Genomic DNA, 20,508 nt, shown 5'->3' with positions numbered 1-20,508 from the left:
ATAATTGTAGCTTTTCTAAGTGCTTACTTTTTCAGCAAAATTTTCTAATATACTTTTATATGTATGAACTTTCTCAAGAAGAGTTAACAAGCTAAATCAATAAAAATTCAATAATCTACTGACCAGCCACAAAACTACACTTTCTTTCACTGCACAAACTCATTATATTAGTTATACCTAGACACTTATTTGGAAAATAGTACTCTAATATAATTGTAACTTACCAGCATAATCCTGAGCATTTACATTTGCACCAGATTTTATTATGTTACGTACGAGGTCTATATCTTCTTCAGCAACAGCTCTATGAAGTAAGGTCTCACCAAAAATATTCCTCCTATTTATTCTTGAAAGTGATATGGGGCAACAAGGATTTACAAAATAGGCTTCTAGTCCTGAAAAAAATAATTTAAAATATCTGTTTACAGAAAAATGTATTTCCTCTCTTACCTTGGCTTCAGATTGCATTAGAATTAGTGGATAAACCTTCTGGAGAGAAAAAATGTTCATTTGATCTAGTAGAAATAAATATATCAAAAGGGACATTACCAAGTAAATAACAATCAAACTCAATAAAAGATGCCATAGTGAATTCCATAACAAAACTCCCAACTTAAGTTCAACACACAGGAAAATAACTTTGCAAAAAGGTACTAAGTTTAGGCTTTTTGTTTTTCAATTACATTTTTTCAAAATGCATTGTTTCCCACCAGTTGATAAAACTGGTACTCTAGGCTACACTACCCATTACATGATAAGCAGATTTCAATAGCTAATCAAGCTACTCAATAAATTCTTTCTTCTTAACAGCCATATTCATCAGTAGATTTTGTACTCATTTACACTTTAAAACCTCTGCTTTATAAGCAAGGAGCATTTACACTAGGATAGGGAATGAAATTAGCTCCTTCATATTTCCCTATTACTTCACAACCAGCTCAGCTATTTGTGCAGTGAGGAAAACAGTTGGACCAAAATCCTCATTAGCTATCCATTATCTCTGCTTGGGAGTCAGAATTCTAAATGTAAAAAATACAACAAACCATCATCATTTTTTTTGTTTATTATTTTACAAAGGAAATGCTGTCTCGCATTATGCACCCATTATGCTTTTCAGTTTGGACAAAATGATTTCCAATACATAGATGAGCTGTCCTGCACTTTACCAGCAGCACAATCCCATTACCTCTTCATTGCATGGAGTCTGCTGCCTCTTCTGAAAAACAGGGAAGGAAGAAAGAAAATGGCAGGACAGGAAGATGGCCTGCAGGAAACCACACTCAAATGTCTCAGACCATTAGCTGATCTACTAATGAAAAACCTTGGGTTTGCAGGGAGTGCATGCCATATCCACTGCTCTTCCACAGTCTGTGGCAGATGTGGCCCTAAAACTCCATGTGTGTGGCCCTTTCGCTGGCCCTAAAACTCCAGCTGAGTGTCAGGAATAGAAATTTTAAGCAGGACCTTTAAAGACATTGTTCTCTTAGAGCTGTAACTCACGCAGCCTGATGACTCCACTGTTTTGTGCATTCTGGCATACTGTAAGCCCAAGTCTAAATTGCTCCCAACCTTTTTATGTTCAATGTTCAACTCTGCACAGATTTTTCGAATCCAGTAGGTAGAGACTTACCCAGCACCTTCCTTCAACTGAGCACATGAAAAGTCTTTCTCTTCTACCTATCCAGCCTTGCAAGACCTTAATCATTTAATAGCTTAATCAAAGTTATTTTAAATCAGCCAAGAATTTCAGAAGGGGTTACACTACACAAATATTCATCGAACATAGTGCAATTTTTTTATACTTAACCCAATTTAATTAGGCATTGTTATTTCAAGAGGACCTATTTCCTGCCACTGGTACTCTACCTTCCCTACCACCTTCCTTGTGTCAGACCATGAATAAAACAAGTGATGCTTGTTGACCCAAAATGAAACTTTTTTGGTGCTGTTTTTTCAGTGAACTACCAAGTTAAGATGACTCACAGACTCCTGATAGCTAGGTTTGATGCAAAAGGGGAGTAAACTTGTTAGATGGATTAACATGAAGCTACCTCTATAGGCAGCACAACTCTTTCTGCAGAAATCATGCTAAAAACAACAGCCTGTTTTTTAAGTAGAAACTACTAAGTCATGAAATAGATGAGCAGTTAGTCATCCAACTTTAAATCTCACAAAAATAGTACTTCCACTGGGAATACTGAAACCCTGTAAGAGAGAAGGGTTGTTAATTGCTGGTAGAATTATTCATATTTTATAAGATCTGTAATGTAGCTGTAACAGTTCAAATACTACCAAACTTTTAAATCTGTTTAAACGTTTGTAACTGCACAGATAAAAACAGATTGAGTGGGCTTTAAGAAAAACAAACTTTTAAGACCCCAGTCTTACAGGCTGGCTCTAGGGTAAGCACGTAAATGTGGAAATTCTGTGTTCTCCTACACACTTTCTCTATGAGCAAAAGAATTTCTTTGCATTCACCTTCAAAGGATGAAAAATAGCAATCTTTCTCTCTGACAAAGAATACTGCAAGGAAGAATACTTCAAAGAGTGCTCAGTGTATGTAATAGCGAAGGCCTATAATCCTATATATAAACAGACAGAACAACAACAGCAGGCATTTAAAATAAAATAAACTGCTTTGTATCGGTCAGTTCTTGGGGATGCCATTGTCCTCAGAATAATGTTGCACGCTGAATACTAGATAATAGAATTATGACCAACATTCTCACTCTGTAATAAAACATTTTTCTTCTGCTTTTTAGAATATACAGTAAGTTTCATTCCATGATTAAAAATGCATCCTGGAAAAATTCTGATGATTCCTAATGAGTTTGTGTATACAAGTCAACTGTTAGATTGCTAATACACAGATTTAAACAAGGAAGGGGAATTATTAATAATTTTAATTATTAAAATAAATGTTTATGTCACCTTTTTAAAAAAATTCATGCCACAATATATTGGAAAGGCTATGAATTATATTTGATTCAGTACAGCTTTTCAAATAAAAAAATAACCTGATAAGTATGAGAGAATATCTTACTCATTTTATCTTTGATTCTTTTGCTTCTCCTTATCTGCTCAGCGTTTCTATCCTCATTTGGAGTTATTTCTTGGTACATGTTGGTTTCTAGATCTTCCTTGTCTTTAGAAGCAGGTTTCAGAATTTTACTGACAAGAGATTTGTTTAGAATCAAAAAAAGTATTTTCTTCTCTGTATTAATTGGTATTTGCGATAGACCTAAGAAGGTTAACATATTTGATTTTAAAATGAAGTTTCCAATAGCATGCTAGGATATATGCTAACTTAGGTAGTACTGAATAAATGGTAAATCAGTAAAGAAACTGACTTCCAGATACTTAAATAGAAGGAAAACCTTTACTTTTGGATCACCTAAAATCACTAATGTGAGGAATGAGCAGTCTGTATGAATTACATTTGTTACATTAATAAAAAGAAGAATTTGAGAATACTGCACGTGACTTTGTCATACCTAAAATCCTTGGTTTTGTTTCTTGTTGTACTGTGATTGTGAGACATACTCTGCTGTGTCTCTTCCAGTGCTTGGTGATGACAGGAAATACTATCTCTACACTTTATTGAGGAGGTCTCTTCTAGCTGCATTGTTCTCCCTGATGCTGTTTTATTGGTTTCTGCACATACAACAGCCTCCACTGAATGCAAACTTCCCTCCTCATTTTGTTTTTCATTAGAGATGGCACTCCAATAATCTGAAATTGCTTCTTTCCCTTTCTGCTGATCACCCGCAAGCTGTGACAAAAAAGGAAGTATTACAAGCAACTGGTAAGCATGCAATTAAAACGAGGGCTGCATAATACAAGAACTCAAAAAACACTGTGTTATACATGATATATGTGCTCACAGATAACAGAGTTTCTTAAGTGAGAAACTGGAATTCTAGATACCGGAGACATTATGTTTTCATAGGAGAGGGACTCCTAAAGTAGTATGCCACACCACGTGGTGGGAGAGCTAGCCATGGGAAGTACGATACTTAGAATCACAACTTAGGTAATAAATCTAGCTTGGCTGTCAGGGAGCAAAAATTATTATTACCCATAAGTTGTTTAGTTGGACATGTGAAACGACTTAGCAGATTCATTTCAGTTTCCTATGGACACAAGCTCCTGTCCCGAAAAAATAATGTGACATTTATGATGTCTTAAGCTAACCCTTCTTATTCCACTCTTGCACAAGCCTGGAATAGTGCACAAGATCTGGAACCATGTTTCACCTGAGGCTCAGTAACTACCAGCTGAGAAGTTGTTTCTGAAGACATACCATCCCTAAGCTACAGCCACCACAGAAGAGAATCACTTCACTTACCTTCAGCCTTCTAAAAACCAGGCATCTAAATGACACTAAACATCACAGTTCTCCCTACCACAGATGAAAAGCGGCTTTCACAGAGTGATTCATCTCATCCTAAGATGTGCAAAGGGGAACTTAAATTACTGCTCTACACCAGAGGCTTTTCTCTTAACAGTCAGTGAGAAAAATTCCATCCTAATTATATGTCATCACATGGAAATTCATTTGAGTTACTCGAGTGTATTCACAATTTTAGTCAAGTGAGTATGACATGCTGTTGAGGCATCACTCAAGTTGCTGAAACAGCTTGAGTACTCATTAGCTTATTACACACTTGGCTAATGCTGAAAGCTTCTAGGGCACACCCTCAGCACACATGCATATGAATTCTTTCACAGCAATGTGGGAGAACTTGTTAGTCCTTTCCTGAGACACAAATGGAAGACCCACTGATCTTTTTAGAATTTACATATTCAGCAGAAAGGAGCTGAATTCCATACCTAGATCCAGGCCCCTCAGATCAAGACATGATGCATTGTAACACAGCATTTGGGTGAAAACAACTATTTCAGTTTACAAAATTGAATCAATGAAGTATTTTCTATTGCATTACATCTGCTATGAGAAAAGGGTTTGAGAAAGAGAAGAAAACATTTCAAAGAAAACAAAAGCCACTTGCTTTATAAGGGACCATATATTACAACAAATGAGCTTTCTACCATGCCAATTACATCTACAGGACTGTACAGGCTCGCCTCTTTCGGGTCCTTGTTTCACCACAAGAAGGATCCTCTGAATAAACAAGGATGAGAAAAGACCAAGGAGAACAATATACTGCCAGAAGGCAACAGTTACTAAGACAAATATCCTAGATTTCTTCCTCATTAAATTGCCTGCCTACTTTCTACCTTCAAAAACAGCAGATGGAGACATAAAAAATAATAATAATAAAATTGATTATTATTTGCAAAGAGATTATAGATCCACATCCCCAAAGGACCCTGCTCAACAGCCTTAGCTGTAATATTGAGTAAAACTATATATTTAGCTTCACGGAGCTGTACTACAAATTTCAGAAATCACCACTATGTAAGTTGCTGTGGTTATGAGACAATTAGCTTAGAGACCTTTCAGCACCTTTAAATTAGCATTTTATTACACATTGTTATATTCACTAAATATTACCAACAAAAGATTGAAACAACTGACAGGTTTGGGATGCTTTATGCCATTCTGTGGCAGCTGAGTGGCTATACAAACACCTAAAGTATCTAGTTATACATGGTTTATTTTTGATTTTCAGCTCCAGATTATTCAAAGACAACACAGAGATCCTGATTCCAGATTTACAAGGGATGTCTACTATACTCCAGAGCATAAACCTTTTTCCCCTGTGTGTCCTCTTTCCTTTACTATAACGTAAATAGGAAGACACTATAATATCGCTTTCCCTTCATGTCCCCCTCTACATTTCTGCCTTTGTGTTGTTGAATTCAAATGACCTATTCCAGACCACCTTTACAGGACAAGGCATGCATTGTGGACAGAACAGCACAGGGTTACAGGAAAAAAATGAAAATGAGGATCACATGTTGTATCCACACATACTGGCTTCTTTAGGGGAGGGCAAGAACCCAAAACCATGCCACAAAAACTGCCTTTTTCAGTCAGCCTTTCACAGGCAGAAATAAATAACCTAAATGCAATTCTGAGTATATGTGTAAAAATACCTGAACGCAGGGATTTCCCTTGCTAGTCTTTGGGAAAGACACAGCTATAATTTCTTTTTGTAATACCTGCAAAGTATTTGTACGCTACAGTGGCGGGGGACATGAAAGCAGAAAACAGCATACTATAGTATGGGAAAAGAACAACAACATAGGGTAAGGTAGAAATCTAGAGTTAAAATTGGTTAGTATATGCCAGTGTGTTACAGTGGAATAACCGACGAGTGGTTTGGAACTTTCCTTGGAAACCATGTCAGACAAAGAAGATATGCAGAGGTATCAAGAGTTTTTGAAACTTCCATGCTGACTCTAGATTTCCACATCAGCCACTGACTTTACTAGGTTCTCCGATCCCAGCAAGTTCAGCCAGTTTCATAACATGGATATATCAAAAGAGAAACACACTAAAATAATACTGTAAAACAAAAATAATATATTAAGCATTTAAATTACTGATGCCAGTTTATTCCCTGTTAAGATTGCATCTCCACGTAATTTGACTATTATAGAAAATATTTTCTGATAAACGTGACATTTCAAATACTGATTAAATTTTGTATGTACTTGCTCATTTGTTGTCCTCTGCAAGTTAGATCCTGTTAAGGCTTTTATTTCTTCTTCGTGAATTGTAGGAAGCTGAGGCTCAAACACGTTTGTTATTTGTGTACAGTCATCATCTTGCTGGGGAGTACTGGATTCTGAATTTAACTGCTCTTCCTCAGTGGTATGCTGGCTCTTGCTTGGCACTACAGGACTGTCAGACTGTATTACAGATCCTGACAAGGAATTCAGAGCTGTCACAAGCTCTACTGGAAGGGCATCACTGTTCTCATCTGCTGATATATCACTGGAAAAGACATGACCCTGATAGTCTAATACGTCATGCAGTTGGTTTATCGTTTTAGGACTCTCAGAATCAATGAGAGGTCTCAACAAATCACTGACTTCAAGTTCAGCAGTCTCTATGCTCTGTTCAGTGAGCACTAGTGGTTCTGTGAAAATATTTCCTAGGGTTGCCAATGAAAGATCTGTATCATTATTACAGGATTGTTCTTTTACACTGTTACCTGTGTCAATCACAGTCATGCAGGTTCTCTGGCAATCTTCTAAAACATGTGGAAATAAATCCTGTGGTGTCTGTTGCTTTGGAACTGCTATTATCTTCTCCAGAAAGGCATCTGGATGCTGGCTTGTTACTGGAGAGAGACCTTCATAACTTATTTTCTGTGAAATCTACACATTAAAAAAAAAGGAAAAAAAAAGAAAAAAAAATTACAAAAGGGAATGGAACAACTCTTTCTAAAAAGCATGTAATCAACATTTACTTTAGAAGTCATCAGTATCCATGTTTTGTTTACAATTTTTGCATAAACTTTAAGACCTGTAAACCTACCCTAAGAGATCATTCACTTTCTTAGTAAGGGTTAGAGTGAAACCTCAGTTTCAAAAGTAGAGCAACTGTTACATTCCCTAGCAGTAAAATTCAGAATGAGAGAGACTAAATCTGTTATGAAGTCAAGGATTTTATGCCATTGCCAATGACCTGAAGATGTTAAAAAGTCTTAAAAGAAAGGCATTAAAAATTTGTCACACAGAAATAATCGAAGTGGACATACAGCATAAAAAGCATACTCAGTAAAACACTATGTACTCTAAGTTTTGATTAGATGTTTCTGCGGATCCCAATTTTTACACCAATTAATAGGTTTTTCATTTTTTTCCTTTCCATGTTTCAAAAGCTTCTGCAAGCCTAAAACATATATTTCCATATGATGTGTGCATGTAATAGTGGTGTTGCTTAATAATACTGGAACTTAAGATAATTTCTTTCAATATATTTTAGACTCTTGCTGCCAGCAAGTGGCAATACTGTGCAGTGCAATAATCCTGTAACATTGCTGGTAACATATTTTTGTAATTTTTTTTATAAATTACGTTACCAGCTATGTTAAAGGTTCTTCCACACATAATAAAACAGAAAGGGCAGAAAATTGACTCTGTTGACACATGTTCAGTTTGTAAGCCATTATAAATGTATGATCCTTTGTTGAAAAATTTTTCCTGTCTGCTGTTTCCTATATTGTGCAGCTAATTGTTCCTTTTTTAGCACTGCCTATGTTTTACTTTCGTGCACTGAATTACAGTTTATTTTTAGACCACTTCTCCAATTTTTCAAACTTTAAACAACTGGGAAAAAGAAAACACTGACGTAACCTTCTGTACTTACACAACTATGGTATAAATGGCAGATATGTATATTATTAATTTTCTACCAAAAACGTAGAAGGGTAGGTGAAACTGACATTTATGTTAATGAAGAAGGAGCAGTCAGGCTTAAGTGGCTAATTTATCAAGACCTTGAATGCCCAAATGCCAACTGAAATCCAATACTTAAACGTGACTGGTGTTCAGAAAACCTCCATCTACCCATAAAGCCTATATTTCTCCAGCACTCGTTTCTGTTAGTAAAATCCTGTGCGACTACAAGTAACCAAAATCTGCAGAATATAAGTCCAAACTTTCCCTCTCCGAACATAATCCTTAGCTGCCAATTACCCATAAAGATACTTAAAGCCCCAACGCCTAAGGTCTCTACACCTCCAATTGTCTGTTGGAAATGAATGGGAGAGCTGCTGAAGGAGCAGGGCTGAGACAGCTGGCAACTGAAAGGAAGCATCAGCAGGATTCTTAAACAGGGATTTCTCTCTTTTGTGCACCCCAGTCTGGTAACTGTGGTCTAAATACACAAAAGTTTCACTCAAGAGAAGAGCAAAACTCATCCTCAGTCAGTAGGTCAGCAGTAAAACATCAACATTGTGGTTAATGTAGGTTCAGGTCCATCTTCTACCAGAAGAGCTATGCTTCAAACAATTCATTTCATGAAGGGGTTCCTATAAAAGAATACCAACAAGTAAAGGTATCTCACTGGCATTAACTTGCTAATTTTGGGGTGAGGGAGAGGGTTGAATACGAGCCATCTCATGGTATTTGTGAATGTCTTCCACTGAACACATCCGTGGTACTTTGAAAGCCTTGGTTCAAATCCCACTACCCTCATGTCTCATTTACTTCTGGTACAAATCCAAATTACAGTGTGCCTTAATCCAGGCACAAATCCTCTTGACCTTACAGCATTAACCCAGAATCTCGTCACCCCATCTTACCCAGGAAGCACACACTGGCTAACAGCTGAGCATGGCCACATTCAAATCCAGCCTCAGCTGATTCAGAACCTTGCACAGGAGGAAGCAGAAGGACACTGAAATCAAGGCCTCATCTAAGAAACCTTGACTGCAGATATAGAAACTGTGGGTTAAAAGCCTCAAAGCCAGATTTAGCCAAGCCTTATATGTCTAACTCTCCGTGAACTGTATGAACAAGCTTGTATGAGACACGTTACTTCCAGCAGATGGCAGTGCATTCAAATCGCTTTTGTGAATCTTGAGATACAAGGATTTTTCTACACGTTTGAGAACAATTAAAAAGTTACTGATAAATTGGTGGCTATTTGGCGCTACAGATCGTGTCTTGGAAATGTTACAAAAGATAGAAATGGACTGAATAGCGCAGAAGTGTAAGTAATGAGGGTGCAGCAGACATATGAAGTGGACTCCTATTTCTGCTAGCCCCACGTCACATAATAGCAGAGTTCAGTCCTTCAAAACACACATACAAGAGAATCACTATAAAAGAGTTAAGGCTTCAGAAGGATCAACACTTGCAGCTTTTGGGAGAGTGCTGAGCTGAACACAATAGCAATATACTGGGACATGAGAGGTACACAAAGAGAATCAGAGAATGGTTGAGGTTGGAAGGGAAGCCTTTGTGATCATCTAATCCAACTTCACTGCTCAAGCAGTGTTAGCTGCGGCAGTTTGCCCAGCACCACATCCAGTCAGGTTTTGAGTACCTCCACATATACAGACTCCACAACCTCTCTCAGCAACCTGTTCCAGTTTGTGACCATCTTTAAAGTAAAAAAGTGTCTTCTTGTGCTCAGATGGAATATCTTTGGTTTTCATTTGTGTCCATCACCTCTTGAGCTAACAGTGGGGGAACTACAGAGACTGAGAAATACAGACTACTGACAAGTCTGGCTCAGTCATCTTCATTCCTATCACTTGCTTATACACATTGATAAGATTCCCCAATCTTTCTCTTCTCCAGGCTGAGGAGTCCCTGATCTCTCAGCCTGTCCTCATGTGAAATCGTGTCCATGAACCACCTTTGTGGCCCTGTGCTGGCCTCCCTCCAGTATGCGCCTTTCTTGTAGTGAGGATCCAGCATGGGACACAGGACTCTGGCTGCGGCTTCATCAGTGCTGAACAGAGGGGAAGGACCCCCTGGCAGACCTGCTGGCAATTCTCCTCCTAGTGCAGCTCAGGATATTGTTCACCTTCTTTGCCAGAAGTGTGCATCGCTAGAATGTGGTCAGCTTATTGTCCACAGGAACATGAGGTCCTTCACTGCAGAGCTGCTTTTCAGCCAGTTGGTCCCCAATATGTCCTGGTGCATGCGGTTATAGCTCTGCAGATAAAGGACTTTGCAATTTCCCTTGCTGAAATTCATGGGACTCCTCTCCGACCAGCCTGTCCATGTCCCTCCTATTGGCAACACAGCTATCCAACGTGTCAGTCACTCCTCCTAGCACAACCTGTTAACTTTCTGAGGGTTCATGCTGTTCCATTGTCCAGGTCATCCACGAAGACTTTGAACGGTACTGGCCCCACTACTGACAGACAAACCAGAACACAAATCAAAGCAGCTATTTTATCAAAATCAAGAAAACACAGTAAGACTCAATTTATGCTGTCATGATTTCTAGAGATTGTGTTCATTATTGACTTTCTCTTGTATTTCCAGGACTATGTAAAAAAACCCAACATGCCCAATGACTCACTGCTGGTTGTCAAGGTGTCTGTCCTGCCCTTTCTTCAAACCAGTACACAGAAGCTGTGATGGTCATCGGTTCCTCTCACAATATGCTTCCCTGCAGCTCTCAGATCTTGGCAGCGCCAACATAAGCCAATATGGAAAAAGTATAATTCACCATAGTGATAAATTCCAACCTTCCTACTCCAGGCACCTGAAATACCGTCTGTGGAGGTCTTCTCAATACACTTGATCTAGCTATTCTCTACAGGCATTCATTTCAAGGTATTTAGGTTCTATTTTTGTTCCATTCCGCGCAATTAATTAAAAATTCATTTACCATACCCACTATTATAGTTGCATATTGATAGTCGTATATTTTTCAGGAAGAAATTCTGAAACCAGTATCTTTCTGTGAGTTAATGGGAGTTTTCCTAAGAAGCTGCAGATGGCAGCAAGCATTCCATGTACGCACCAAGATCCTCTTGTTTCTCTACAACCCATGCAGCTGATGTTAACAGAGCTGCAGAAATTCTCATGATGGTCCATGACATTGCAATAGGAGTTGGTAATAGCAGTTATTTTTTTCCTGCAGAAACTAATTTCAATGAGAGTTTCCTTGTCCAGCATCCATAAGCCTGAGAGCCATGAACCGGTCAGCAGTGAACTGAGACTAAAAATCAAAAAGCACAAAGATGACACTGTGCCTCAGAAGGGCAATAGAAGGAGATAACCATGCGGAGGTAGCAGAACAGATACAAGTAAAATCATGGCTGTAGACAACAGCATAAAGACATAACCATACAAAGGTCAAGAAACCCTTTATGAAACGCTGCCAGCACTCCCTCTGCTGGATGGAGATAAATATGCTCAAGTCCTTCATTACAGCTTGGACTTAATCACCACAAAAAACATGACTGAACTGTGCTAGAAGGAAAAGGAGGAGAGGAGGGGTAACAAAGGCACATTTGACCACTGGATGTTTATGTCAGTGGTAGCAGACTCAGCTCTTGTTCTAGATATTTGTGGGTTGGGTGTTTCACTGATATATAGTTGAAATTTTTGTTACAGTTTCTGAAAGATGGTGGGAATTCCCTCTTCCCTCCAAGGTTTTATTTGTTTTATGAGCAACAACATTGCCTACAAGCAGGTAGTTTTTAAAATAATCAGCATTACATGTGAGTTACATTCATAATATTTAGGTTGCATTAAGCTTATTTAAATTAGTCTTGCTACAATCCCAGCCTTTTGTTTGCTGGCAGCTACGCATTTCCACATTCTCTCTAGCACTGTATTGGCACTTTTCTAATCTTCTGTGGAGCTTGGCTTGAAAAGGTAACCTGGCTAAAACAACTAAGACAACTTTAAAAAATTGATGAACAACATCTGAGAGTTGTTCCCCAAACCCTGCTTCATGATAGGGGTCAAACAAGTACTAGTGCTGGCACAGAAGCAGCAAAAACATGTTACAAGGAAAACATGCAACACCTTGCAACACCCAATTAGATGGGCTTACATAGGAATGGAATTATCCCTGATTCAAAATCTCTGAGAAAGCAGCAGACAAATGGTGGAAAAGGTAGCTCCAAAGCTGTTCCTTCACTTCTACACGATCAGCAGTGAAATCTGTAATTCGTGAGCAGCTTTGGGAATAGCAAGGAGACAAAGAGACTGGTACTACCTATTTCTGTCCAAACGTGAATGAATCACAGCTTCCAAACAGGACAGTTACAGATACTTTGTTCCTCCACAGACACCTTCCTAATGCCTTTTCCATAACTTTCATTGGTGGGGAACAGGTTTTAAGCCACTAGAAGTCTTCACCACTTCAGTTTAAGCCACTGCCTTATAGATTCTGTGTCGGGACAATTTTGTCATGCTTCACTGTTACTGCTTATGCCCTGTAAACGTATTACCTGTAGTTCCTACTCAAAAAGCAGGTAACTGAATAAAGCCTAGGTTAGCCCTCAAGATGTTTACACCTCATGTGCTCAGTGTTGGTTTCAATAGCTATGTACCTACTTTTAAAAATGAGAGAATCTGGTAATTTTCAGTAAAATATTTTCCAATGGTAATTCAATTAAATGAAATTTTCTATATATTAAGTTGTAGAAATACACTAACCTTTCCTTCTGAATCTCTCTGAAATCCAATCACCTTGGTATCTAAATTTAGGAGAGTAAACAAATATTTCAGTTGTACTACCACTGAATTTCACCCCTGGAAGTTTTCATGATTTCTAATGAAATGAGACTGCACCCTCTGATTAAGTCTCAAACATTCTTAAAAATGACTATGTTCATATTTTCTAACTGACAATAAGTTTTCTAGTTAGACTCTGCTAGACCCCTTGTTATATTCCAATTATGTTCCAGCGGTACTTTGTCACTTTTCTTAACCGTGGTTTAGAGGCCTGTGCTTCCAAAGACTACCAGCAGATGAAATTGCCACCCACTACAGAGGATGAGACATCCTCCCCACCCTCTATAATTACAATGCAATTAGACAATACAAGTAATACAGTACAAAAAAACACCACCTCTGAAAGGGGCTAGTCCCACATCCCCTCCTCACATCACTCTGTTTTGATACTCATGCAACTCCCTGGGAAGATGACCTTACACTCGGTTTAGTGAAAATTAATCACAAATAAAGTGAATGGGCTTTGGTTAGCAAAAATTTGCTGAGGAGGAGCAACAAAACAGATGGGGCAGTACTGTGTAACTGGGAGCACACAGAAAAAAAAGAAGTACAGATGAAGTAGCAGCAGAAAGATGAGAGACAGATCAGATCTGGTGAAGGACTGGTATCATTTTTAAGCCTCCTTTCTTGGAGATGTCTTTTATTCTTGAGAACACTAATAAGAAACATGCAGGAACCCTCAGTGTCTGTTACTCACATCCATGCTTACCTTACGCATCTATATGGTATTTGACAACCATGTGACCTGTAACTTTTGCCAAAAAATTCCATAACAATAAAGTAATTTTAAGCTGGAAATATACCACTGGCTTAGGATTTTTTTTTTATTTTTTCAAACAGTCCTAACAGAGTACTAACAGGCAACTATGAAAACTAAGCAACAGTTGAAAAGGTCACATATATTCAGACTAAATCAATCTATATGGATACTCATCTTCAGCTTCTCAAATGATTTTGCTATACCTAGAGCAACTTGCAGTTTCATACAGTGTACAACATACCTAAAGAATTATTTTGCTGTCCCTCTACTGCAGAATTTAGTGAGAAAGCAGGTTTAGAAATATTTTCAGTAAGCAATGGATAGTTTATCCAGCTCCTAGAATTAAATAATAAAATAACAGGTCCTATTCAGAAAGAATTGTAATCGTCTCAGCTTAAGAAAATTTCCACAGTAAATTAATACATGCAGTTTTGTATTTACAATTATTTATTAGGAACAATTGAAGTTATTTCAGAGGCATACTTCTCCAGCTTACAAGGGCATGCAGTAGTTAAGACTTCCAGATCTCCTGAATTGAGCTACCTCTGCTTGTACACTCATTCTCCAAATTAAAAAGGCCCCTTCCAATTTTGTATTACTTATTTCTGTACTTCTGTTATAAATCCACCCTTCTGTTACAAATCCACCCTCTACTGAAATCCTTCCATAATTTCTAAGACCAAAAGGTCCAATAATTTTTTTAATTACTTTTTTTTCCCACTTGTCTAACTGCTTATATATTAATACCATTAAAGGCAATGCCATTAATACAGACAAACATGGGTACAGTTTGACCGATATGGGACACAGGATTACCTCTGACATGAATATATCCTTCATTAAGCAAACAAGAAAACTGCTTCACAGTAAGACACTGGGAATAAAATAACATACAAATTGAGGTATATGGGAATGGTTTAGTTACAGTATGCCTGACTGGAATTCCTGTGTGATGTACTATACTCACTGCAGTAGGGACTGAGACTGGTCAGGTGCATATCTCTCTTGAGGTATCTGGACAACAACAACAGAAAAGTGTTTTAGCAACTTAGTAAACAAAGTACTTCATTATTAACTTTCTCAGCATTGCTATATGCTTATCTTTTTCCTTCTGTAATTGACTTTTTGGATCAGGTCTTTACATACCTTACTAATACGATAAAAAAGCCATTTCTCTTTAATCTTTTTTTTTTTTGCATTATTTAAAGAAATGTTAAAACAAAATCAAGATTATGAATGAAAACTCACACAGGAGGAAAACACCTATGCAATTACTGTATGATTACTTTGAACTTTGGCTGTTTCATACATCAGAAGGCTAAACTACATGATATTTATATTTGAACTCCCAATTTTAACCTTTGTTTTTTGGAACAATTCCTTCTTCTAATTAAACTAGCTGTTTCAGATATTGTGAAGTTTATTACTCAGCTCTGAATATCCCTGGAAAAGGAAGAATTAAGGAACTTCTCAGATGACAAGACCTGCACATCAGGAAGCTCTAAGTGGTACAAGAAGTCAGGACCACTGCACAAAAACACAGGAAAGAGCATACAGATAAGAAAAGAGCTAAAGTCAGAGCAGGGGGCAAAGTCAAGTTCTTTAGTAAAAGGAGCTTGGATGCTTTTTGTGCCTCTGACTGTACTTTGAGGAGAGAGAAATCTCAAGTTTTGAAAATGAAGGCTTTACACAAAGTCCAACGCAACTTAGGGAAGATGAATACAAGCAAGTGAATTGGAGAAGAGTTCTAGATGAGGTGAAGATTGAGTATTACTGGCTACGATTTCAAGCAAATTATTGGCATATAGTTGAGAACATTCACAGGACTATGAAAACTCTGGGAAAGAACATCTTTGTGTGGACACAAAATGATGAGTTACTCAGCTTGCACTAGGTACTAGTTACACAATAATCACAACCATTTTAGCAGAGACCTGAAAAGTAACAGGTTGTGATCATCCAGCAGGAATGACTATTGAAAGGTTCCAAAGAACAGAACAGATCTTTTAGAAACAGCTCATGCAATAATTATTGACTGATCTAGTCCCAAAATATGGCAATGGGATAGCTGGCAGAAAGTTATTGACTTTGCTAAATATATCCTTAGTACAAATCAGCCTGGGTATTTACACAGAACATTATCCAGAGACCAAGTGAGGTCTGGAGGATAGCAGTAGAACTAGTAAATCTCTTTGCTTGGGTAACATTGCTCAGAAAGTCACTTAAAGCTCAGTGGACTACCTTTGTATCTCAGATGAAGGAGGAGTTACATAACCTGCTAAAAAATTAGATTCTAGGCCAAATCAGTGTATCACTCATAGCAAAAGTCTTGTTGAGAGGTTTTCTCAGATCATAAAAGTTACACACACAGTATTTGTGGCCACAGACTGCATGTACTGGGAGCAGCCTTCTGTCCTGCTGTATTGCTTGTGGTAAGGAAATTCTTGCAAAACTCAACTGATTCCTCCCATCTGAGCTTTTATTTATACAGTCATTTCAAGGGATTCTGGAGGTGTTCCAAAAAAAAAAAAATACTGAAGTTTAAAAATTTTAAGTGCCACCTAATAATTTTAGGTGCACTTCACCGAACTGGGAAAGAAAAAAAAAACAACCAACAAACGTGAATCATGGGGCCTGCCTGAACAACCTATGGAATAGGGTTTTAATAGATAATGGAAACGACTTGTCTGGTGGAAAGGACCTGAAGGGTACAAAATCTCTGGTTGAAGAAAAGTCTTAATGACAATCTCTTACACGGCAGAATCAAAGACAGGACTCCACATCCCAAGCTGTTGCGAACCCACATCTAGTGCACAACAAGCCAAGGCTCTTCAGAACAACAGGAACAGGCACTGCGTTTCCTGAAGAAACTCATGGCCTCACACAACCCTCTGGCTGCACATCACATCAAGATGCGGTATTCACATAAACCATTTCAAAGGATGCAGCTAAAGGAAAGGCTTTGGTGTAACCACATTCCATGTTGGCTCTTGGAGTGGCTGAAAAGCCACACTGGTGCAGTCTACATACACAAGAAGCAAGGACGAGAGCCCAACACAGTTCTTCACAGCCTTCAGTAACGGTTTAAATTTGAAATTGACACCATGCTGTGGATGATCAAGCTGCCAGTGGCATACTATATAAATCTCACTAAAAAAAAAAAAAAAGTGAGAATTAACCCAACTATTTGCTAAAGTATTTGACGGTTCTTTGCTTTTCTGACTCTTCTTTTTGGGGAAAGGAGGTTTGTCCATCTTAGACTTGGAAGAATCCCTTATTGGGATTGCCGACTGGCTACTCTGGTGACAGTCACAAAGCTAAAGACTTAATTCAGGCAGCGTATGGTCAGATCAGCTCCCAGAGGAGCAAAGTAATAAGCAAGTGGGCACACTTCTCCTTCCCTCTGTCCTTGAATAAACCTCAGTCAAAACAACCCTAGCAGTAAAATAAATTTAGGGAGAGAAGCCTTTGAAATAACATCTTTTCAATTTTGTTCAGTGTTTCCTTTGCTGACAGCTGACCAAATTTATTTGCTATACTGTAGCCCTCTATTAATAACATTCACTTCAGTAGAAGGAGTGTCTTTTCAGTATAGCCATTGTAATTTAGGGAACAGTTTAATCTTTTTTTTAAACTCCTCTTGTACTGGGGTAAGTATACAATATAAACTATTTTTTTTGAACTATAATACTCTATATAGCATAATAGTCACAGGTTTAAAAAGAATTTCTGTTAAAGAATAGGAACCTGTTTCTAATTACACAAGGATGCCATATAAGGGTGGAAAGCTGATTGCTCAACAGAACAGAATTTAATAGGCTGGCTATGGACTGTGCCAAATACATTAAAAATTAGGCTAATTAGCAGATTAGGGAACCCAGAATTACACATAGATTAGAATAATAGCCCTATCGCCACATAAACAGAGATTTTATTCTGCTTTTCAGACTATTATCTTGTTCTTTTATAACGAAACAATTGTCCCATTGCTGGATCACAGCTCGGTTATGAGTAACCAAGGGTGTATTCTGATCAACCCAGATAGTTATCTTTCACACCTGAAGGGAACATACTAAAAGGTTCAAATTTGAAAGGCTATAAACTCATGAAGTACCAAGGAAGAGACTTTGATTTCCTGGAGAAAATGTGCTACACAAGTGACAACATTTTTTCCCATAAAATAAATTTCAGCTGCAAGCCACCAATCTGTTTTGCACAAAAAGAATGGCAGGCTCGGTGATTTTATTAATTATTAATAGCTAGATATGCATAGAAGGAGATGTATCATTTCTGTACATATTTGTACCTGTTTTACCTTTAGTCCATACATATGACCGTGAGCTATATGCATAAAATGGATTTCTGGAGAGGAAACTCCTAGAAAAAAAAATAAGTACAGTGGCAAAATACAGTATTAAAAGGCAGTTTTGTTGTCTTATGGTTCCATAAATTTCTACGTGTATCAAAATCTCTAATATGCAATAGACTTGAATGGTTTATCGGTCTATCTAACTAGATTTTTGAACTACAACATAGGAGAGATGAATAAAACCATCTGAGTAAAAATATGTACACTTCCATATACAGTACTTTTCAAGGTGACTATATGGAGGGAGAACTCTGGAGAAAAATAAATAAATAAAAAGAGAAACAAAAGAGAAACCCCCAGGGCTGGAGCCTTAGGCTACAAAACTACAACACTGACATGAAGAAAATACTCTTGAAATTAGTGTTTATGATATGCATCTAATCACCAAATTGCTACTAGACAAGTATGCACAAATATATGAATAATGAAATAATAACTCCAAGTTACCGAATATAAAGTACCACAGGCAAAATGCTAAAAATACTTTAAGGTGTCACATTCATAGAAACAGAAAAAGAAACCCCAACCCTCAGGTAAATAGCCACTCCCACCACAAACTGAAGAACAAGTCAAAAGAACACACTTTAAACCACCTAAGTTGAATGTTGCCAAGTTCTTATTTCTGTGGATAACCATAGGTAAGGTCAAAAGGATATGTTCAAATGCTTCTCTCCTCAGACAAAACTACTTAGCAACTTCAAAAGGTTCAGCATCAGGAAATGGCAGCAATAGGAAAAAATTCCACAGATTTCAATGGACTGTATATAAAATGTACACTAACTCAGACTAGTTTGATTTAAAAAAATGGTAGATTTGAATCCAATCAGGTTTTCAAATTGGCAAAAAAAAATGAACAAAAAGAATCCTGAAGAACATCTTGTGTCCTTAAAGAGTAGGCAGTCTCTTTATTGCCAGAACAAAACATTAAGGAAAAGAAATGAATTGTGTTAAAAAGCCAAGAACGTTACAGTAAAATTGTTATGTAACTACCAGATACCTGTTCATGCAACCTCTTTCAACAGAGTTCTTGAAGGACATTTTAAGGTTTTAACTGCATGTGCACACATTTATGTTTAATATAGTTAATAATGCACTTAGAATAATGCACTTGAGTATTTGAAGAGAATGGATCTATTTAACAAATTTAAAACTTTTTCTAATAATATACGCTACTGTAGTTTCACATAAGTTTACGTGGATGTATATATTCCATTTATTTCCTTCTGTTCAAATACAATGCACATAAATGTATCTAAATTTAAAGGATATCCTTCATGCACTTACTAAGCAAGGCATTCTCACTTATAGTACATGGAATGGTGAAATTAAGAGCAAAATGATTTTTCAAAATCTGATTATTTATTTATTTATTTATTTATTTATTTATTTATTGTAAACTACCAGTTAAAAACATGGGTTTAGTTAAAGATCACTTGCATTTCAAAAGAATGCAACATTTATATTTCAGTATTGCGGACTCTGGCAACATCCACAGAAACAGTTCACTGAATAAACTCAAGACTGAGAAGAGACTGTCCTACCTCCATTATTTTTTATTTCTGTTGTTAAATCCATGTCCTTATTGAATACAGATAACCTTTTATGAAAGAAGAAAAGAAAAGAAAAGAAAAGAAAAGAAAAGAAAAGAAAAGAAAAGAAAAGAAAAGAAAAGAAAAGAAAAGAAAAGAAAAGAAAAGAAAAGAAAAGAAAAGAAAAGAAAAGAAAAGAAAAGAAAAGAAAAGAAAAGAAAAGAAAAGAAAAGAAAAGAAAAGAAAAGAAAAGAAAAGAAAAGAAAAGAAAAGAAAAGAAAAGAAAAGAAAGAGACATCAAACATTTGGACCACCCTCTTTCCATTCCCATAAGATCAATGAGCAGTTTAGGCAAGCCTTATTAGCTTACTTTGCAAGGATGTTGCAAACCTAGATGAGTACTGTGTAACAAAAATACCAGTTGTAAAGCACTCCCAAACCATGATGATATATATGCATTGTACTGTTCCTCTGCATTTTAAGCCTTAGGTAGGGAAGTACATCACTCTCATATATTAGCAGTCAATATTGAGATTTAAGTACAAATAAAAAGTGCAGCTACGTGGCAGTTTCAGCTCTTTGCAATGTTTTAAAGAATACGGAAAAAATGTCATAAAAATGGCATTAAAACTGCAGAGAACCAACATTACCAACAATCTTATTTGATGGCACTTCATTTTTATTTTCTCTGAGCAGGATTCTGGGAATGTTTCACC

The 20,508-nt window shown here is 37.2% G+C and overlaps 1 protein-coding gene across 3 annotated transcripts in view; it reads right to left on the bottom strand.

The window, feature by feature from the left end:
• ANKRD31 (ankyrin repeat domain 31) overlaps positions 1–20,508 on the bottom strand; it is a 69,306-nt gene that overhangs the window by 46,418 nt on the left and 2,380 nt on the right. Inside the window, exons 2-10 of one of the 3 annotated variants that reach the window (XM_080573593.1) lie at positions 19,805–19,860; positions 18,210–18,271; positions 14,862–14,908; positions 14,136–14,230; positions 13,057–13,097; positions 6,625–7,293; positions 3,495–3,772; positions 3,044–3,171; positions 225–395 (exon numbers count right to left, since the gene is read on the bottom strand). In XM_080573593.1, the coding sequence (XP_080429719.1) occupies positions 225–395; positions 3,044–3,171; positions 3,495–3,772; positions 6,625–7,293; positions 13,057–13,097; positions 14,136–14,230; positions 14,862–14,908; positions 18,210–18,271; positions 19,805–19,860 (1,547 nt within the window). Of the gene's footprint in view, positions 1–224; positions 396–3,043; positions 3,172–3,494; positions 3,773–6,624; positions 7,294–13,056; positions 13,098–14,135; positions 14,231–14,861; positions 14,909–18,200; positions 18,272–19,804; positions 19,861–20,508 lie in introns of those variants that run through there. The other 2 variants (XM_080573595.1, XM_080573594.1) reach the window with 2 other exon arrangements.

This window comes from Anser brachyrhynchus, assembly GCF_964034855.1.
Source record: "Anser brachyrhynchus genome assembly, chromosome: Z".
In the NCBI taxonomy this organism is placed as follows: domain Eukaryota; kingdom Metazoa; phylum Chordata; class Aves; order Anseriformes; family Anatidae; genus Anser; species Anser brachyrhynchus.
Note: the sequence above shows the minus strand (reverse complement) of the source record. Positions and strands in the feature narration are given on the sequence as shown.